Source organism: Podarcis vaucheri, assembly GCF_965113315.1.
Source record: "Podarcis vaucheri genome assembly, chromosome: 9".
Classification (NCBI taxonomy): Eukaryota; Metazoa; Chordata; class Lepidosauria; order Squamata; family Lacertidae; genus Podarcis; species Podarcis vaucheri.
The window spans coordinates 62995460-63018320 of NC_138767.1; the positions used below are offsets into that span (position 1 = coordinate 62995460).

A 22861-nucleotide genomic window follows, 5' to 3' on the forward strand; every position below is an offset into this window, starting at 1 on the left:
CTGCCACCGCACTGCCGGAGCACTATTTCTATTCTCATCATGAAGCAAAGTTCTTAACCCAAGGTACTATTTCTGGGTTAGCGGAGTCTGTAACCTGAAGCGTATGTAACCTGAAGTGTATGCAACCTGAAGCGTCTGTAACCTGAAGTGTCTGTAACCCGAGGTACCACTGTACAGTGGTACCTCGGGTTAAGTACTTAATTCGTTCCGGAGGTCCGTTCTTAACCTGCAACTGTTCTTAAGCTGAAGCACCACTTTAGCTAATGGGGCCTCCTGCTGCCGCCGCGCTGCTGGAGCACAATTTCTATTGTCATCCTGAAGCAAGTTCTTAACCCGAGGTACTATTTCTGGGTTAGCGGAGTCTGTAACCTGAAGCGTATGTAACCTGAAGTGTATGTAACCTGAAGCGTCTGTAACCCGAGGTACCACTGTATACACGTAACCACATGTGAATAACTCAAGGGCTGTCACATGGAAGACAGAGCCAGTTTGTTTTCTCCTGCTCTGCAGGGTAGGACTCGAACCCATGGCTTCAAGTTACCAGAAAGAAGATTCCAACTGAACATCAGGAAAAACTTTCTGACAGTAAGGGTTGTTTGATGGTGGAAGGGTCTCCCTCGTGAGGTGGTGGGCTGTCCTTCCTTGGAGGTTTTTAAGCAGAGGTTGGATGGCCACCTGTCATGGATGCTTCAGTTGAGATTCCTCCATTGCAGAGGGTTGGACTGGATAGTCCTTGGGGTCCCTTCCAACTCTATGATCTGCACATCAAATTGCTATTCAAGACATAGCTACAGAGGTGACTGAAGAGCTGGCAAGCCTATGAGAAGCAAAGGCTGGCTTTCACAGCCTTGAGCCTAGCAATGATTAATCTGCTAATTATCATAGAATCATAGAGTTGGAAGAGACCACAAGGGCCATCGAGTCCAACCCCCTGCCAAGCAGGAAACACCATCAGAGCACTCCTGACATATGGTTGTCAAGCCTCTGCTTAAAGACCTCCAAAGAAGGAGACTCCGCCACACTCCTTGGCAGCAAATTCCACTGTTGAACAGCTCTTACTGTCAGGAAGTTCTTCCTAATGTTTAGGTGGAATCTTCTTTCTTGTAGTTTGGATCCATTGCTCCATGTCCGCTTCTCTGGAGCAGCAGAAAGCAACCTTTCTCTCTGTGTGACATCCTTTCATATATTTGATTATGTGCCATTGGTTTCAGTCACATACCTCCTTCCAGGTAAGGACTGTAGCTTCAAAGAGATACACTTGAAGGAAGCAAGCTGCATACGTCACACAAGGAACTAGGCTGCCTGAGGTGTTCCTGTGCACCCTTATGGCACGCAAGAGTTCTGCACGACTGGTTGCCAAAATTTGGGTGCCGGCATGAGAGTTCCTTCGCTGTACGGGCGGAAGAAAATGAAGACTGTTAAATGATGTATCGGTGGTACTTAACACCAGTCAAGTTATCGCAAATGTATAAATCAGAAGATAAGAAATGTTGGAAATGTAAAGAAGTAGAAAGTACATTTTATCATATGTGGTGGCAGTGTTAAGGTATAATTTTTTTGGGGGGAAATGATATATAATGAACTGAAGAAAATGTTTAAAATAGCCTTCCTTAAAAAATCAGAAGCCTTCCTATTAGGAATTATAGGAAGAGAAATACAAATAAATAAATAAAAACCTTTTCATGTATGTGACTACAGCCGCACAAATATTGATAGCCCAATGCTGGAAAGAGGGGGAAATTCCCACAAAATATATATATGCAATATATATATGCATATATATGCATATATATATATATATATATGCAAATTAAGTTAATGGAATATGCAGAGATGGCCAAACTAACTGGTAGACTTAGAAATCATGATTGGTAACAAATTTAAAAATGAATGGGGAACTTTTATTGCATATATAACAAAGCATGGTATACAAGTAAATACAACAGCAGGATTCTAAAAAACACTTGCAATACTATCATAATAGATAAAAATAGATATGAATGGATGGAAATACGATTTGGACATGCACGATTTAACAATGAAATAAAGGAGGGGTAGAGGGAAGTCAGAGGATTGGAGAAAACCCATAGTTCGGTACTGTATTGAATGTGCAAACATTATGCAAAATGATATAGTTGTTCAATTTTTTATTTATTAATGTAGATACCTATTTATAGATAAATATAAATAGTAGATAAATAGGTAAGCAAGTGCAAGTAGATAAATAGGTACCGTAGATACCTATTCATAGATAAATATAAATTGTATATAAATAGGTAAGCAAGTGCAAGAAACAGTAGATAAATAGGTACCGCTCCGGCAGGAACGGCATTTCCGTGCGCTGCTCTGGTTCACCAGAAGCGGCTTAGTCATGCTGGCCACATGACCCGGAAGCTGTACGCCAGTTCCCTCAGCCAGTAAAGCGAGATGAGTGCCGCAACCCTAGAGCCGGTCATGACTGGACCTAATGGTCAGGGGTCCCTTTACCTTTATAATGAAAACCAATAAATATATATATATATATGAAAATGAAGACTGCGAATGTGGAATAGGAAAGGGCTTCTGGGATACAGAATTGCAAATCACAGAGCCATTCTTTCTTTCTATTGCTGTAGGCTAAGGAACTTCTACCCTCATGGGTTTAAAAATAGCAGCTGTTGTTTTAATTTAGGTAATAATGCAAATGTTAAGCCTACATTGAGCAGAATGCTCCTTTGCATAAGCCATGGGTAGGCAAACTAAGGCCCGGGGGGGGGGCAGACCTGGCCCAATCGCCTTCTAATTCTGGTCTACGGACGGTCCAGGAATCAGCTTCTTTTTACTTGAGCAGAATGTGTGCTTTTATTTAAAATGCATCTCTGGGTTATTTGTTGGGCATAGGAATTCATTCATTTTTTCTCCCCAAAATATACTCTGGCACCCCACAAGGTCTGAGGGACACTGGACCGGCCCCCTGCTGAAAAAGTTTGCTGACCCCTGCCATAACCAACGCCCTGTCTCTGGTTTTTCTTCCATGAAATCAGATGTTGGCGCAATTAGCATTGGTTTTATATACCGTATTTTTTGCTCTATAAGACTCACTTTTCCCCTCCTAAAAAGCAAGGGGAAATGTGTGTGTGCGTCTTATGGAGCGAATGCAGGCTGTGCAGCTATCACAGAAGCCAGAACAGCAAGAGGAATTGCTGCTTTCACTGTGCAGTAATCCCTCTTGTTGTTCTGGCTTCTGAGATTCAGAATATTTTTTTTCTTGTTTTCCTCCTCCAAAAACTAGGTGCGTCTTATGGTCTGGTGTGTTTTATAGAGCTAAAAATACGGTATTTTCCCCAGGTTCTGAAGAAGTTGTGGCCTCTGAATTCACACTGGGGCCCCGTGCAAATTTCCTGCTGCAAATAAACCTTTGCTTTGACTGTAAACTCTATATTTGACTTCCTTCAGATTTATTGGTGTTTTACTGATGTTTTAATATTCTGTAAACCGCTTTGAGATTTTTCTTAAAAATGTAAAGCGTTACAGATACGAAATAAATAAATAAAATAAATAAAATCCCCACAGGGTAGTATTTGCCCTTGAAGATGCTGTTACTACAAACACCTTTAGGAATAAATATCAGACGGATGAGATTATTTTAAGCAGAAAACCACTGGCATGGAGTCCCAATCTGAGAACACATCGTGGTTTAAGGCGACGCAGGGTTGCATTCAAAATAAAAGTGACATGTTAAGTATGCTTTTAAAGAAATGCTTGAGAAATTTTACCATAGTTTGGCCATCACTGAGAAATTCTTCTCAGTGGAACCACTGGGTTTCTATAGACACTAAAAAAGCATAGTACTATAGATGGAAGAACGTGGAAGAAATTCACAGAATCCAAACATTTAATTTGGCCCTGAGAAGGCTGCGAACGGCACAAAAAAGTGATACCCAAGATATTGCTGTTACCTGTTTTGTCTTGTAGGGCAAAGGTGAAGAGGAGCAAATAGGGCAGAGCCAAAATTTGTGTTCAGCAACCAAACTGATAGGATGCCCTAGAACAGGGGTAGGCAACCTAAGGCCGGGGGCCGGATCCAGCCCAATTGCCTTCTAAATCCGGCCTGCGGACGGTCCGGGAATCAAGAGTGTTTTTACATGAGTAGTTACAGATAGGTAGCCGTGTTGGTCTGCCATAGTCAAAATAAAAAAATTCCTTCCAGTAGCACCTTAAAGACCAACTAAGTTAGTTCTTAGTTGGTCTTTAAGGTGCTACTGGAAGGATTTTTTTTTATTTTTACATGAGTAGAATGTGTCCTTTTATTTAAAACACATCTCTGGGTTATTTGTGGGGCATAAGAATTCGTTCATTTCCCCTCCCCTCAAAAAGAATATAGTCCGTCCCCCCACAAGGTCTGAGGGACAGTGGACCAGCCCCTTGCTGAAAATGTTTGCTGACCCCTGCCCTAGAATATACTCCAGAATCCTCCATAAATGTTCATTTGCAGGAAAAAATGGAAATAATATTCATAGAAAGGAAGTTTGGAAATCTCTGGCATAACAAGGTATGGTTCTGGTAAATGGCACCAGAAGTTGCTTTTGAAAAGCTGGCTCATTCACTCAGCTTCTTGTTGTAAAGTAGGAATAGCAGCAACCAATGTCAATGTCCCCCCCCCCCATGAGGATGAATAAAGGAGTGTTATCTGCATACTGTACAGCCTTTAGGATAATAGGGAATATAGTGCAAGTAATTTAGCTATGAGCAGGGCTGACCCAAGACATTTTGGCGCTTGAGGAGTACCACAAAATGGTGCCCCTCTCTCCGCTGAAGGAGTGAGTGAAGATTGACATCAGAAACAAGGGGATCTGCATTGGGATCTGCTGCCTCTGTGGATCCTGCCACCTGAGGCAGTTATTTCATGGGTTGGCTGGCCCTGGCTATGAGAATTAATGTTTCTAGTTGTCCAAACTCCACTGACTACATCCTTGATGAATTAAGGGAATGGCTATCATGCCAAACTGTGGAAAATAAAAAAGCTATTAAAATTTACTCTTGCATGTGGCTGTTTTTATTGGCAGTGATAAAGGTTGAGTAGGATTTGACATCTGGTTCTCCCCATCTCCATATGGATATACAGTTGTACCTTGGAAACTGTTCTGTAAGTCCGTTAGACTTCCAAAACGTTCAGAAACCAAAGCGCAGTTCTGATTGGCTGCAGGAAGCTCCTGCAACCAATCGGAAGCTGCGCCAGACGTTTGGCTTCCAAAAACCGTTCAAAAACAGGAACAATCACTTCCGGGCTTGTGGCATTCGGGTGCCAAAACTTTCGAGAACTAATCTGTTTGAAAACCAAAGGACGACTGTATAGAATATTTCAAGGGCAGACCCAACTTGCTACAGTGATTGTGAGTTTGGACACTGACTTCAATGGCAGGTAAGCAGTGCCCTTTTACTTGTGTCTTCAGTGAATATGCCATGACAGGTGTTCAGAGAGGGGGAAACAAGTCAACTGCGCCATCTAGCTGCAATATACAGCTGTTTACCTTTCCTCCAAAATTATTAATCCCAAACCCTCCATATGAATTGGAGAACGAAATTATTATTGTGGCCACAATAGCAAATGCATTCCAAAGGAGGAGGGCAAGCTTATTGCCTCTGCTTGGTGTGACCCACATCTTCACTAGATCTCATGGCAGTAGAACTCTTGACATGTGACTTCCCCACAATTTCTTCTCCTTTCCCTCCTGCTAAGCATTGCTATCAGCCTGGGCTTAAGTCTACCAAGACCCATTTCTCTACTGCAACCCACCGTTTTGCAATCTGTAGTCCAGGAACGTTTGCAGTGGTTCCATTTGCGAGTTGCGAAGTTCACATCAATTCTCTGGTGGCCTTAGCCAAGCCACCACGTGTTGTTGGCATCCGTCTGTCTCGAAAGACAATGGAGTGCGCCTCCGGGGGTGAAGTCAAACCTCTGTGTTGGCAGCACTGAAGTGCTATCTCTAGGGTGCAAGCCTGGGCAGTGTCTATGGGGGTCTGGGCTGCCCAGATGACAAGACCTCTTGGCCTACAAGGAGGAATACAAACAAGGCACTATCCATTGAGACCCATTGGCTACCCTTACCTGGTTTAGCCAACCAGTTGAATCTGCTCCCGTGTGGTGGCCACTGTTGCACACCAACAGCTTCTAGGAGCCACAGGTGAGATCTGACTGCAAGGTGCAGACCCAAGGTGGACTAACTACCCCAGAAGAAGCACGATGTGTCCCCCACCAGAGGTACTAACTCTCTCCTAACACCCCCAAGTCACAACTAGCTATTGTTAATATGGGCACAACAGCACAAGGCTTTCTTACAGGGCATTTTCGTGACTGCATTTGTGCACTGCTTTGAAAAGTTAAGGAAACTTTTAAAAACCATGTATTGCTATTATATTTGCAACATGTCCAGCCAGGTATATATGATTTCCAGAGGGATCTTTATCAGGGAACAGCTGATCATTTTACAGTCATACCTCGGGTTGAAATAGCTTTGGGATAAGTATTTTCGGTATATTTCGCTGCGGTGACCCGGAAGTAATGGAGCGCATTACTTCCGGGTTTCGCCACTCGTGCATGCGCAGTCAAAATGACATCACACGCATGTGCAGCAAATCGTGACCTGTGCACGCGCATACGCAGCTTGCATTCGCTTCTGGATGCATCCAGAGGTACCACTGTAGAGTAATACACAGTGGGCAGATTTATCCTTCCCCTGGAATCCTTAAGTGAAGTACTTTTTTTCCCTAGGAGGAACTGGCGGCCATTAATTTATCTCTGAAAAGTAATGTAGCTAGATCAGGAAGAATAAAAGTTTTATAGTTCATTGGGCTTAGCTTCACCTTAACCCTGAACCAGTGTTCCAGGTTTTAAGGGGAGAAAGTTCCCCCCCTTATCTACAATCTAACCAGCTGTAGCTCATATTCTGTCTTAAAGAACTCAGTGAGTATCATTGGGAACTGTGTTCCTCAGCCGTCTGAAAATCCTTCCATTTGATTTCACACCTTACCATGATTTTAGCAAGTTACAAAGCCTTGGGAATGGGATTTTATTCAGACTAAGTGATGATTACTGCTCATTGCCACTGGTCAGCAAAGCTGTGAGGCACCGGCAGAGAACTTTGAAATTCCATTTGCACTGTGCTACTCATCTGGACCGACACCAGGAGGAAATTTGCTTTTTCGAAATAAAAAATCCCTCCCTAGTTTCATTATGTAGTTTATATTTATTCATACAAACAATGCATACACAAGACTGTATATTGTTTGAAGACAGCAATAGATTTCTAATTTAAACAACTCTGTAACAAAATTTAACTAAATTTAACATTTATGAAAATATAAATCTCTGATTGGGTAGTTCTTCCCCAACGATACAAAGTTTACATAAAAACATTCAATATGATCTATTGGTTGCAAACAAGTTAGGAAAATCATTCAAGTCACTTGATATATATATATACATATATATATACTAGATTGGCTTTTACATAGAATAGTCACACACTGTAGTTATTCCCTAGTTTAGGTATTTGTTTCCTGGAAATTTGGTCACTAAGACTCAAAACAGAAGTGATGGTGGCAGACCCATCTGTTTCAACTCAGGTCTGTCCCAAACATGCATAAAGCGTGGCTTGCGCATATCCAAATTTTAAAGCCAACGGGTATATTATTGGGGATGCACCTATAGTTAACCTCTTTTGCCAAAGGTGTTTTTTTCTTGACTGGTATTAAGAGCCCAGTTAAGGGAAAGAAGTGACACTGGAGAAATAGTTGTTGGGAGCAAAGGTTTAGCACCTCCACTCCTGAAACCTTTTTCCTTTTTTTATAAATGAAAAAAATCAAGCCACTTTCCGCCACTTTATATGTAATTAGGTCAGACTCCAGCCTAAACAAACAGGTACCATACACTTGATTAGTGCCAGAGTTCAATTTTCAACATCTACGAATACAAGCAAGTCGGTTTCATTCACATCCTTTGAAACGTGTGCCAAGGACATGCCACATTTAAGATAAGCAAGTAAGGGAAACAAACCTCTCGCCATTCCACAGCTCCATTAAACTGCCTACAGCAGACGCCCTGATCCTAAATTCTTGGCCCCCTTGATCTGCTGTTTACACCAACTCAATGCCCCTGTCATGCTAACTCTGTGTTTCAGTTTGCTGAACATTGTGCTGGTATTATTGCTTATCATATAAGCACTTGCAGCAAAATCGTTGGGCTGGTTCTCACTTGCATGTACACTGTCTGACCCTGCGTCACTTGACAATTCAGCACTCGATCAATCTTGGTGGAATGTGTGAAGTATCTGGATTGAAAAATACTGAGTGAAGTCTCTCAGCCCCACTCACCTCACAGAGTGTTTGTTGTGGGGGAGGAAGAGAAAGGAGAATGTTAGCCGCTTTGAGACTCCTGAAGGGGAGTGAAAGGCGGGATATCAAATCCAAACTCTTCTTCTTCTTCTGTGATGAATCTGTGGTTGTGGTCAATTAGTGACACCAACGCTTGTGGGACTCATCACCCAGGGCTGCTTCCCGCTGGGTTATTTGATATTTGGAGATGGATATTCTACTGCAAAATGCTGCCTGGCAGGAATGGCTCATGTGTGCGCTATTTAGCTCTCACACTTTAAAATACATATGAGTTGTGATTAGGCCTGGATGAGGCCCCCACTCTCACACACAAGCACACACCCAAGCTATTCCGGCTTAGGCAGCTCATGTAGTTTGCATCTCCCATAAGAAGTGTGAAAAATTGGCCACTACGTTCCAAGTAAAGGTAAAGGGACCCATGACCATTAGGTCCAGTCGTGACCGACTCTGGGGTTGCGGCGCTCATCTTGCTTTATTGGCTGAGAGAGCCGGCGTACAGCTTCCAGGTCATGTGGCCAGCATGACTAAGCCACTTCTGGAAACCAGAGCAGCGCACAGAAAAGTCGTTTACCTTCCCGCCGGAGTGGTACCTATTTAACTACTTGCACTTTGACGTGCTTTCAAACTGCTAGGTTGGCAGGAGCAGGGACCGAGCAACGGGAGCTCACCCCGTCACAGGGCATCGAACGACCAACCTTCTGATCGGCAAGTCCTAGGCTGTGTGGTTTAATCCACAGCGCCACCTTTCCCCTTAATAGAGCTGTGGATTGGGGCATCAGAATGCATGTAGCTCATTTCTGGGTTCAACTGAGTGAGCCAAGCAATCAGAAAAAAAGAAGGGTATCCCACAACTTCTGCCTTGAAATTGATAAAGTTCTATAAAAAGGCCATGAACAGTCCTACAGCAGGAAGTGAAGAGGCATAAATACTGTATATAGAAGTAAGAAATTCATTAGAAAGTCGAACAGGAAAGAATCCTTTGGGGCAGCCAGAATCTTGCCCCCCCCCCAGCACATACACAAGCATAATGTTAGTCCCAGAGTATCTGATCTGTGTTTCACACAGGGAAGAACAGGAATGATAGTAAGGCAAACACTACGAGAATCAAGAGCGACGCACGGCATTTCTGAATGCTTCCTGTTCAGATTTCTGCAAGGAGTGGAATATTTGGGACAACAGAACTAATGATACCGGTTTTTTTTTGGACAACAAAAGATATAATGGAACAGGGTGGGTGGTATCCTTAATGCCCTTTTTCGTTGAAAATGTTATTTTATACACAGTACTAAAATACAGTGTGAAAGAGACAGAAAACAACACAATTTCAGGAGTTAAGTTCCTTTCTTACACGATCTAGTAGTTCCTATGATTTGTAATAGAAAAACTTGAATAGAAGTCCAAACGTAGAAATTTTGTAACTTTCAGTTTGTTATTAGGACTGATTTATTGTGTCACATGTGCCTATTTTTGATTTGTAGGTTATCAGGGTTGTAGACAACCAAAGTTGTATTCAGAGCAGACCCACTGAAATTAATGGACCTATGTCCATTAGTTTTAATGGGTTTACTGTGTTTTTTACTAGTACTGGCCACAATGCTCAGGTTCTCTATTCTTTCTGTACAATGGGCACAATCCAAGCAAAGTGAAGTCTCACAGATTTTAGTGGGAGCGATTCCTATGAAGCATTTGACCCGAATGAAATCAGCAAGACCCTGGAGTTCTGTTTACTGACCGAATTGTGCTTGCCCCCATTTTCCCCCACAATACAAATAGCTACTACTTCAAAAGCTTACAGAATGCATCCGGACTGACATGTGACATTGTCATTTGCACCATCAGAAGGATAAAATTCTTTTCTTTTTTTTTGAACATGATAGTAATTCGAAGTAGCCAGGGATTTAGGCTTATGCCCACCTGGATTTTAAAACTTTTGAACCACCTCATTCCAATATGAAATGTAGTTTCATTTCTTGTTAGAAAGCTTTACAACATTTTCTTCTTCCAACATTTTAGGTTGGCATAATAAATGATATTGCTAGAAATTTTCACTCATGGCATTGCAGGAAGCCTTAGTTTTGAATATTTCTTTCTAAACTCTGCAGCCACTAATTAAACTTGCTTTAAATTTGCTCTTTCCCAATTTGTTGGTAGTAAAATATAAATGGGATAAGCAGAGATTTGTTGAACTAGTTACTTATTAATTTATGATCAATTGTCAGGGGTGAACCCGTGGCTCCTGCAATCTATGGCAGAGCACACTTTGTCATAGCAATAGTTGTGTTTTTTGGTTGGAGTTGCGTCACCTGCCTCGGCGTCTGTCACCGTGATGGGACTATCTCTTGCAAACACCTCTGTAGACTCCCTCCATATGCAGTCTGCTGTCACCTTGAAATTATAATTGTGGCACTTCGGTCTAATCACTTGTGTTGCATTGCTGAAAATCTGTCGGCTATTTGAAGTAGCAATTTTAATTTTCAGCGCTGCATCCACTCGATCCACTACAGTATAAGTGCCTATGCTTCCATCCTCAAAGCCTACAATGATGTTCAAATGCCTCTGGGAAAGAGCGAGGAAAGTCGGTGTTTTGTAAAGGGAGCAAGCACCAATGTTTTTGCCATCTGCTAGTCTCATTACAATCAAGATAGAGATTGCACCATTATCATCATCCTCTTCACCAGCGCGAAAACAAATGTATACAAGGTAGCGGCCGTCTCGAGACAGCTTCTGCCTCCAGATGATACCGGAAGCATGGACAACGCGAAGTTTGCCACTGTGAAGATCAAGTACGTTGATATTCTCATCGCCGCGGGATATGATGCCCAGTTTTCCATTGGGTGATATTTCAAAATCTTCCAAAGTCTTCAAGAAAGTGTTGGGCAGTTGCACACGTCTACAAATTACTTCTTCAGTAAGACTCCAGATGTTTACAGTTTCAGTAGATGTTATGAAGGCTACAATATCAGGGCAATCTGGGATCAGTTTAATATCGACGATGGCAATGCCATCATCGCAACAGAACTTCTTGGTTATACTCCCTGTCCACAAACTCACCGCCAAGACTTTATTTTTTGTCATTCCAACGACAAACGTGTTAGCGGTAGTTATAAATGCATTCTGTAAGGCTACAAGAATATTGCAAACTCTGTGGCCTGTTGCCAGTCTCCAAACCCTTGATGCATTTTGCTCACAGAGGGAGACGACAAACTGATCGTTGTGTGTTATCAAGAGCTGACATATCTTTTGTCCGTTGATACGGAACAGATTTTCACCCGAACCGGTGTGCCATACATACTGACTGCATTTATCATCAGACGTAATCATCAGATCACCAGTGGAAGTCAGCACACAGTTTTCAACAATGCTTTCATGCTTAAACACAGCTTCAATAAACCCCGTGCCAAAATTCCACTTATGTATCGTTTCAGACCCATCGAGTGTATAAATCACTTCACCCCGAGCAGACAATACCAATCTTTGGATTGGCTTGCCTGTTTTGTCAATGTTGGACATAGCAGTTATGATATCTATATCCCATACAGAAAGGACACCACTGGTAGATAAGGATAGCAGCATGTTATGATGGCTGGATTTAATTAATCTGACTATGTTTCCTGAGATTTCTTGCAAGCTGGCCATGCACTGCCCCGTGTCTCGCCTCCAAACAAAAATGGCAGAGGTATTTTCAATGGAAGCAACAATACAGTCACCATTTTTGGACAGCACAGCTGATACAAATCGCTCGTTATGTTTCGCTCTAAACTTTTCAACGATTTTCCACATGGCTGTGTCAAGAAGTTCTATATTGAGGGCCTTACATATTAAAATTGCACTTTGATCTTCAGCCAGTTCAAAGCTGACAAAGTCACTGTCCCCTCTCTTGCAATCAAAGTCATCTGTTAGTTGGGGGTTGGCGACATCCTCAGTGTTCCAGATCGAAAGACCACCTTCGCTGTCCACCATCACCATTTCTTGAGCTGTATCTAGGACAAGAAGGAACTTGACAAAGCCACCAGAAAACTCAGAGGTCACAGTGGCTAGCTTGTCTCCACTACCTAAATGGAATATAGATGCAGTATTCAAGTACTGTCCGCAGAAAGCATACATTCCATCTGGGGAACACTGGACACAAGTCACTTCATACCAGCAATGGAACTGATAAAGGGGCCAGCCATAAAGTAGATCAATCACGGTAACATCTTTGCTAGCTTCTAGCCAAGAAAGTGCATGGTTTACTGACAATGTAAATCCATTTATAAAACTAGAACCTACACCAATCCCACCGTGTTTTGATCCCTTAATCTCTACCTCAGACAGAAGGCAGGAATTTAGGTTGTCATAAATCAAGAGTGTGTTCTTTGTTGTGGCCACCACAAGGTATTTTTCATCACTTGTAAGCTTCATGCCCAATATGACTGACTGAGCTGTTGTAATTTGCCTCAGTAGCTGGCGGGTCTCTACATCCCAGGTACTGATGGAGCCATTTTCTAGAGCCACAATGACCGTATTTGGATTAAAAGTGGGCAGGATTTCTGTCACTTGAGTGCAACTGGAGGACAAAGGCAATCTCTCGGGGCTGTAAGTCACATCCATAGAGGAATGCAATGGAACAATGGAGCAATATTTGGGGCCATCTTTGTCACATTCCAGAAGAAGCTGCCTCAGTTTCGGCAAGGAGCTGGCAACTGGGAGAAGCCTCTGTTGCAATTCAGCTGAGAGAGTGCCTGGGTATTTCATCACTTTGTATTTTATAGCACGGAGCGTGATTGCAAGGAACTTCAGCTCTTTTTCTTGCGAGTAGTTATAGGCCAACTCCACATCAGAGAGGGCTTTGTCAAACTGCCCAATTTTGATCATGGTGTACAGCCAACTGAAGTTCATAATGACACCGTACAACATGTCATCTGTTTTCCCACATCGTGTGAGGTGGTGCAGAAGCTCTGTCATTTTCCTGTGGTTGACAAAAAAGATGTCAGGCTCCAAAGGGTTGCACTGGAATACCCAAGGCTGATCAGGTGACTGCCTATCGAAATTTGTCTGGTCCATAATGTGCCTCTCGTCATCATTCATGCTCCGACTGTCGCTGTCAAGGCAACCATTCAGATATTGATCTTCACTGTAAAGAGATTTCCTTCTGCCTCCTGACCAAACACCCAGAAAATACTCTGCCATCACGGTATGCATTTCGTGAACGTCTTCTTCGTTGTGAAGATACATCTTTTGGGCTATAAGTTGCAGGTGCCTGTTTGCCCAAACTAGTAGCGTAACGTTTTTTACTTGCCTTTCTATCAGGTATCCTGTTAGTCCTTCTTTCAGCTTTGCAATGTAGATGTAAGGTACCCTCAGAGGGTTGTGTTGCCTGATGCTCTCATTTAATTCAAACATAACCGTGTTGTCAAGCGCTAAAATGTCTTCCAGTTCCATTTCACTCAGACCGGATTTTGCCATGGTGATGTAGCCAAGGGCTCGGGACAAAAGCCTTGGCCCACAGCTGGTCTCTAGAGACCAGAACATCTGCTCTATGCTATCGTGAACAGTAACACAGAGAGAAGACTCATCGACATCCTTGTGAGATCTCCAGTTTCGGACTTCTCGGAAGGTTAGATTTACAAACATGGGCAGTGTGCATTTGGAAAAAGCTTCGTTGACATAAATTTGTTGGCCTGATGTTACTTTTCTCTTGACTTGTAGCAGCTGCTGCTTGAGAACTTGACTACACATCTTCCTGTCCCTAGGAGTCAATTCAATATAGTTATCATCGTCGTGTATAAGGCACCTCAGTTTTTGCAGTATTCCATGTTTGTTCGGCAGTGTTGACAAAATAATTCGGACCGAACGGGGCAGATGAACAGGGAGCCACCATAACTTTCTAGCATCATCGTTATCCGAAAGCTGCTCTAGGGCATCGAATATCAGAACCAGAGGTCTATGAAATGAAGACTCATTCAAAAGGTTTATAAACAAGTCCCGAAGGTCGTGGATTTTTTTTGGGTAGCTTTGTACGAGGCATCGGTAGTTAATTGCTAACTGCTCGCAAATACTTTGAAGGAGATTCCTAAGATCTGTACTCATCTCTGTGGATCCCAAAAACCTTATAACTACCACAGGGTCAGATTCTGGTCCCATTTCTTCCTTTAGCCAAGCATAAGCCTACAAATGCAGAAGTAAAAATAGATTAATATGTGGACTAGCAGAGCTAATGCAAATCAAACAATAAAGAAATAACAATAACAATGTGACAGACATAAAGCAGTTCCACTCTGCTTTATGAACAAATATTAAGTAGTACAGATTTACGGGTAATATCCAACTAAATCATATTCATCCAGTGATGTCAATGACTAACTTACGCCCATTCATTCAAATGGATCTATTCTGAGTATGACTTAGTTAGGTAATAATAATAATAATAATAATAATAAAAATAATTATTATTATTATTATTATTATTATTATTATTATTATTATTATTATTTATACCCTGCCCATCTGACTGGGTTTCCCCAGTCACTCTGGGCAGCTCCCAACAGAGGACTAAAAACAGAATAAAACTTCAAACATTAAAAACTTCCCTAAAGAGGGCTGTCTTCAGATGTCTTCTAAAAGTCAGCTAGTTGTTTATTTCCTTGACATCTGGTGGGAGGGTGCCACCACCGAGAAGGCCCTCTGCCTGGTTACCTGTAACCTCACTTCTCAGAGTGAGGGAACCGCCAGAAGGCCCTCAGAGCTGGACCTCAGTGTCCACGCTGAATGATGGGAGTGTCAGCACCTTCTTAACTTTCCCTACCGATAACTTTGGAAGCCATAACCCACCATTTGGCTGGCCCACTGAGCAGGTGAACAAAGTTGGGTGCTGGAGACTGCAAATATGATTATTATTCTATTCTGTGATATTCAAATGAGTGACAGGAATATTGCAAGGGATACTGTTTATAAGTCTGCAGGTCGCTATTGCTAATTAATTACATCATGTGGCTTTCTCTTTTATTCTCTCTCTTTTTAATAAATGGAAAAGTCAGAGATGTACTAATTTTTTCTGGACATTCTATGCAAGACCTTTGTATGAATTCATGTTTGGGCAGTGTAAATTGTAGCAACTAGACAGGAACTTAGGGCTTCACTGAATGGCAGGTTCTACACGGATCCTACTGAAGTAGTAATGTTGAAAATAGTGGGTTGGATCCAGATATATATAATTTTTAGGAAAGATAACCAAGTGGTGGTAGAACATTAGAGTTAAGGTACGTGGTTATTTATGAGGTGGAAGATCCACCTTCCTCAAATTTCACATTATAAAATATGGGGGAAATATCCTTATGTGCTACAAAATGATTTCCATAAAGCCTTGACTTTACTATATTGTGCAAGGTTATTTTAGGTCAGGAAAGCTGAGAAGGAAAATCACTTTGTGGTGCTTCTTCCACCACCCAATTGACTAGCATTTACTTTTTAACAGTCTTTATAGGTTGCCCTGTGGCAAAAAACCCACAAAACTCTTAGGGTGGCTCATAAGAAGATATAAAACCATTTAGAATTAAACAACAATAAATCTAAAGATATAATACAGATAAAAACATTATGTTTTCACCTATATATTTTCCCTGAAACACTCCCCGCCCCCAATGCTAACCATTCCACCAGAATGATTTCAGGAGCCTGTCCACGGTGACAAATCTTGCATGGGAACCAGTCCTCTATCACTGTTGCATATGGCAAGTCATTAAAGGTGCTGCTAACAATTCAAGAGCAGTATTGTTTGCAATTGTAATTCTTGCACATTTAATGAAGTGAGTGTATGGCTGCCTAGCTGGATTTTATTTTTTCTTATCTACACAGTGCTGTGGCTTGAGCAGGTGCTCAGTTCAACAGCGGAGGAAGTCTATACATGCATCTCCCTCACAGGAAATTGATGGATCACAGCATGCCAGCAATTTTAATGCCTGCGATAGAAAATCAGGGGGGTTTCTCAGTGATGAGAAAAATAATGGCCCATAGGTTTTCCTGAAAAAGAATTTCAATGAAATCCATGGTGGACAGTTGGATATATTCCTAGGTAAACGTTCAGTTCACAAATGGCAATGTTAAGGCATAAGAAGCCAGCATATTACTTTATGTGAACTGACTGGGCATCCTAGAACCTGCTCAAGAATTTTCTGTGCCAGATGAGCACATACTCAGGGGTTTCTCGGTGCAGAAAGAATAGTACTAAAAGAAGGACAATTTGCCAAACTGCTGGGTATTATATATGGGATGAAATGTACCCCTTCTTCAAAAAGATCTAAAGAAAGCAAATATGTCTTTACAAAACATACTTTTATTTTTTAGCAAAATGAAGAATGTGGTCACTAAAATAATCCACCCACCCTCAGAACTTCAGAGCATAGGAAAAAGAGGGTGTGTTGACAAATTTATGCAAATTTATTACAATTTATGCAAATCTATGCAAATTTTTGTACCAATCTGCTCTAAGAATAGGACAACACAGTGGGAGTCTTTAGGAGCACCTATAATGATAGCTTGTCATAAAAATATGGGTTTATAGATGTACTCAAATTAAAACATAGTATTTTTGCAGTTAAATTTACAGCAGCAAAATAAATACACATAGGTGTTTGCGTGTGTTTTACCTTCTTTGCCACTTCCGCTAATAAAAATGTTTTTCCAGTGCATGGTCCTCCATATATGACAAGAGGGTTAATGTGTCCCATTTTCCTAGGTAGAATGTATTTGTGCATAATATTCCTAGCATCACATCTGTACTCATAGAATGACGAGTAGGTTCTACATAGTGAGGAATGTTGAAGGACTTCATCATACAGCCAGTCTGTCTCTATGTCAAAATTCTGTTGCACGGTTGCTTGGATTATATCCACCATGTCTTCATAGAACTGTTTGCCAAGCCCTTCGATGTAGTGGTTCTCCACTTCTTGGGTGTAACCATGCTTGATGTCGCAGTGAGTAACAGAGGTGTAGACTCTCAAATTAGATGAAGCAACAATGGTAGGAACAAATTCATCCCTGAGTTTGATGAGTTTCTCCAGCGCTTCTGGGTCCCGCAGAAACTTTCCACCCGTATGAAACACGTCCATGTATTTCTCCATCTCGGGAACTTTAACAAAACGTTCTATGTTTGCAATCTTCCGAATGTAGCAAACGCACTTCTTCAGGAAAGCTGGGGTTTGTTTTCCTAAGGCGAAATCAAATTCATCTTCGATAGCTGGGAGGGGAACAAAAGAGCAAAGAGGAAATCTAAAGTCCCCGCAAAACAGAATGAAAAGTGCTCTGTCACATTCAAAACTGAAGCAGACCACCCAAGCTTCCTCCAACCCTTCCCTTATACAGTGGTACCCTGGATTACATACACTTCAGGTTACATACGCTTCAGGTTACACACTCCGCTAACCCAGAAATAGTGCTTCAGGTTAAGAACTTTGCTTCAGGATAAGAACAGAAATTGGGCTCCGGCGGTGCGGTGGCAGCAGGAGGCCCCATTAGCTAAAGTGGTGCTTCAGGTTAAGAACAGTTTCAGGTTAAGAACAGACCTCCGGAATGAATTAAGTACTTAACCCGAGGTACCACTGTATTCTGTTGCTGGTGACAAGGTTCCACAAGGGAGGAATCGATGCACTTTGTAGTCTCTGCGTTGCCTTCTCTGTCTCTTGGTTGCTCAGCGCCATGACCAAGAGACAGAAGTTATGCATGGTCATAGTCAATTAATAACTACACACAATTATTACAATCAAAATAATAGGGAAATGTTTCCCTTTTTGCATGTACTTGGCTGATCACAGAAATATATGTATGTACACTGCATGCCCAAATTCGATGTTTACCAGAGGAAAGATATCTCTTTGCTTGACTGTGTTTCATTTTCCCCTTTTCATAAAGCGTCTTCACAGCTGTCTTAATCATCATCTTAATCTCTTCTGATATCTCTTGCCATTTGCTGTCACTGACAGGGTTCGAAGATGCTTCCATCTTTAAAACAACAACGAAAACAAATAGTTAATTAAAGCTGAAGATGCCAGCATCGATTTCTTCACCAACCACCAAGGTTGTATTTAAGAGACCGGGCAACAGTAGCTAAAATAACATAGCAAAGACGAAGTTCCCCCATAGTTAGAAATTTCTCATTTTTCCTTATTTCCAGGAATGCCTGGAATAGATGGGGCTTGCACCATGAAGGATAGGAAATAAGGACTATAACACCTACTGAAAATAAGGAAAGTCTCATTACAGAGCTGGCCTGCACATCCATATCCCTAACAAGATTACTGCAACATCAAGTGACAAATTGAATGTTATAATTGGATATCAGATACTCTAGAGAGAACTGTGATATAATATTTCAGGCAGAACTTCCATGCTGCTTCATGTCACCTGATATGCAGTGCATTTCAATGGAGTCAGTTCATACATTTAGCTGCTGTTTATCAAAGCTGAGTCTACACACACTTCCAGTTCAGAATTCTAGTTCAGCATGAGGTGAAAGGGGTCACAGTACCACTTCTGTCTACACACATTGAAGACTCTCTCACATTAAAAAATTACAGAAAATAAAGGCTAACAAAGCAGGGGGAAATGTTCTAGGTTAGCCCATTCCCTGCTGTGGGAGTTTTCTGTTTTCAGAAAAGCAATGCAAATTTCTCCCTCAGCTGCCTTGAGTTTGAAGTGGCCCTGTCTATTCTGCTGCGCACGTAGCTCAATCAATGTACAGAAACCGAGTTATGTACATGCAAATTGGAGCAAGACTTACGATTAGAGAGTGATAGGTGTGTGAGGCTTAACAGCACACAATAAATTACTACCACGTATTATCATAAAATTGCACAATAACACTGTTTTAATGGAAGGAGTGAAAACCCATTCTTTTGTCTCGCACATAAAAATCAACATTGCATAAAAACCCTTATATCTGGCTAGATTATGTCTCTAATGTCATATAGTGTTATTCAAAATACATCTACATTCAGCACAGACTTCAAGGGGGGATTGCAAGGTAACGCACAATTTCAGCAAACTTAAGAAATGTGAAAAAGAATAAAACATCTGGATAAAAAACCAGTAACAAACATAGCTGTAACATTCTTCTCCTTTTTTTAAAAGCAACAAAATTTATAAGTCCAAAATAACATATGTGGGGTCAGGAGGTCAAATGTGACCCACCCCAATAAAAGATATAAAAATCGTAATCCTAGTTGTTATATCAAGGAGTCCAGTTCATAAACTGTGCAGCATTCCTGTACACTCTACGCCTGAAAAAGAATCTGAGGCCTCAGTGTACTGGGCTTCTGTTTCAGACCTTAAATATAGTGTAGAAGCTCCAGGGGCGCCAACGTGCCCCCCACATTGAGGGGATGCAGTCAGGTAACATGTCACACGACATGTCACATGACGCATCATGTGATGCCACTCAGATGATCGTGGCAGAGGGCGACCTCTGTGCTTGTTTGTCCCAGCCGCCACCTGGCTCCTGGGCTGCCAGGTGGAGGTTGGGGCATGTGGTGGGCAGTGGCCCCCTAAATATTGGGGTTCTGCTGCTCTCTGCCCCAAAATACTGGGGGAGCTGAAGCCCCCTATACTTGGCGCCACTGAGCAGCTCAAAAGCCTGACACCTCCATATTAATCAAACTTAACCAGGTTAACTCTTGTTTCAATACAGTCATTCATGCATAAAACGAAAAATATATAAAAGAAAGCTGCTTTTGTGTTTGTCTAACAGCTGAACAAGTTTGAAATCAGTTTGAAGTTCAAGGGGATTTAGTTTGGCACAGCATTACAGTGGAGCCTCGCAAGACGAAATTAATCCGTTCCACGAGTCTCTTCGTCTTGCGGTTTTTTCGTCTTGCGAAGCAACCCTATTAGTGGATTAGCGCTATTAGCGGTTTAGCGGCAATTAAAGGCTTAGCGGCTATTAAAGGCTTAGCGGCTATTAAAGGCTTAGCGGCTATTAAAGGCTTAGCGGCTTAGCGCCTTAGCTGCTAAAAGGCTATTAAAGGCTTAGCGGCTTAGAAAAAGGGGGGGGAGCGAAAAAAATCTGAAGACGCGCAAGACATTTTCGTCTTGCGAAGCAAGCCCATAGGGAAATTCCTCCTGCGAAGCGCATTGAAAAACGGAAAACCCTTTCGTCTAGCGGGTTTTCCGTCTTGCGAGGCATTCGTCTTGCGGGGCACCACTATATCACCCTTTGAACCTATTAGTTTACAGATTTCAACTCTGCTAGGAGCTGTGGACAACTGCTTTACAAATGTATCTTGACTCTGTAGCTGAAGAGGCGTCTAATTCATTCTCATGAAACGTTGGCTGTTCTGCTGAGTGCCAGGAAGAATGCCAACCGGGATGGCGTGCATGTTTCTGTGTGTGCTGTGGACTCTTGCCAGCTGAGAGCTGGATTGCAATCAACAATTTATTTTGCTCAACAGCCGCTAGATATGAATGTCTCCCTATCTCTTCAAACCAGCGCAGTGTTTGAACTTTTTATTCAAGGGTGGTCTGACTTGGGATCTTGAACTGCACTCACAGCTCCGGGCCAGCGAACCGATGCAGCAACAGATCGAGGAATAAGATGGAGATGTAACAGTAATAGAAGCTAGATCGTGATAACAGAAGGGCCTTTGAGATGTCTGTGTAAGCGTAAGTCTACACAGTAAGTTTACCAAGCTACCGTATTTTTCGCGCCATAGGGCGCACCTGACCATAGGGCGCACCTAGTTTTCAGAGGGGGAAATCAGGGGGAAAAATATGATCCCCCCCAGCTCTGGGAGCAGCGGAAAGGCTGCGCGCAGCCTGTGCGTTTCTCCCAGACCTTCTCCCTGCTTTTGCAGGAGGTGGGGGAATTCCCCCACCTCCCGCAAAAGCCGACAGGAGGGAGAAGGGACTGACTCGGCCAGTCAGTCCCTTCTCCCACCTTGGGGAAAAGCCCCCAAGAGCGCTCTTTAAAGGCTGCACGGCTCCTGCGGGCTTTTCTACGAGGTGGGGGAATTCACTCCGAAGGCTTGCAGATAGCTGCCTGAAGCCCCCAGAGCACAGCAGCAGTTCTGCGATCCGGGGGCTTCAGGCGGCTTCAGCGAAAGCAACGCGAAGCCTCTGGAGCGCGGGGGGAGTTCTTCCTCTGCGCTTCGGAGTCTTCGCGTTGCTATCGCTGAAGCCAAGGAGCCTGCATCCGCTCCATAGGACGCACACACATTTCCCCTTCATTTTTGGAGAGGGAAAAGTGCGTCCTATAGAGCAAAAAATACGGTAACTGCCACGACTTTCTCAATGAAAACCTGAGAACTGTAGGATGCTGTGAGTTCTGTTAGAGACCTCTAGCTTACTTGCAGTCCTACAATTCCGACAGATTCTTGGACAGAACTGCAGAGTTCGCATAAGGCAGCAAACCTCCTGGTCCCTTCCAAGTCCACAATTCTATGATTCAATGAAAAAAACTATGATTGCTAAGTCATAGCCCAAACCTTGCTTTACACATTGTGATTTGTTTGGTAGCAAAATAGATGATGACCCCCAGTTTGGAAGCAATACTAAGCCATGCAGTTTGTTCCTTCTGGGGAAGAAGTGAAGCAGAGGTCATCTCCATTAAACGTGGTAAATTGTTAACTATAGTCAACTATGACATCCAATGACTATGAAACAAACGGAAACCTATACATTTCAGGAAGGCGATTTACCATGTTGGGATTGTTCTTCGGCATTTCAAATTTTGGTTTGAGGTAATACATCGGTGGCACCGAGTTCTCATCTCTGCAATACCACTCTTCCAAAATCTTTGTTTCCAGCTTTGCCTCGATAGCAGCATCCAGAATCATTTCAAATTCAGATGCTTCCACTTCTCCTGGTATTCGGATGCTCCCGTATTTTTCTCCCAAAAGGCCCTGTGTATGTGCAAGACAAAGTAAAGTTTAGTAACAAAGCTAAAGACATATTAAGTGATGTCTGAGTTACCTAGTTTGTGCATGTCTTGCTTGCTATGAAGATACTCTTGCCCATTGGGGAGGAAAAAGCTCTTTGTTTCTGTTGTGGTGTTCTGTTCTGTATGCTATAGTGTTATGGTTTAGTCTTATTATAAGTACAGTTATACCTCGGGTTACAGATGCTTCAGGTTGTGTTTTTTCAAGTTATGGACCCGCCGAAACCCGAAAGTACTAGAACGGGTTACTTCCCGGTTTCGGGGGTCACACATGCGCAGAAGTGCTAAATTTCACTTTGTGCATGCGCAAAGCACCGAATCGCAACCCGTGCGTGCGCAGACGCACCGCTGCGGGTTGCGAACGTGCATCTCACATGGATCACATTCGCGACCCGAGCGTCCACTGTACAGTGGTACCTCGGGTTACATACGCTTCAGGTTACATATGCTTCAGGTTACATACTCCGCTAACCCAGAAATAGTGCTTCAGGTTAAGAACTTTGCTTCAGGATGAGAACAGAAATCGGGCTCCAGCGGCGCGGCAGCAGCAGGAGGCCCCATTAGCTAAAGTGGTGCTTCAGGTTA

General features: G+C 42.6%; 1 protein-coding gene across 2 annotated transcripts in view; it reads right to left on the reverse strand.

The window, feature by feature from the left end:
* Positions 1 to 9002: 9002 nt before the first annotated feature.
* NWD2 (NACHT and WD repeat domain containing 2) overlaps positions 9003 to 22861 on the reverse strand; it is a 65610-nt gene continuing 51751 nt past the window's right edge. For both annotated transcript variants that reach the window (XM_082238005.1, XM_082238006.1), the window contains 4 exons: positions 22038 to 22241; positions 18204 to 18348; positions 16998 to 17587; positions 9003 to 14520 (listed from right to left, as the gene is read on the reverse strand). In XM_082238005.1, the coding sequence (XP_082094131.1) occupies positions 10582 to 14520; positions 16998 to 17587; positions 18204 to 18348; positions 22038 to 22241 (4878 nt within the window). In that variant the 3' untranslated portion in view covers positions 9003 to 10581. The remainder of the gene's footprint in view (positions 14521 to 16997; positions 17588 to 18203; positions 18349 to 22037; positions 22242 to 22861) is intronic.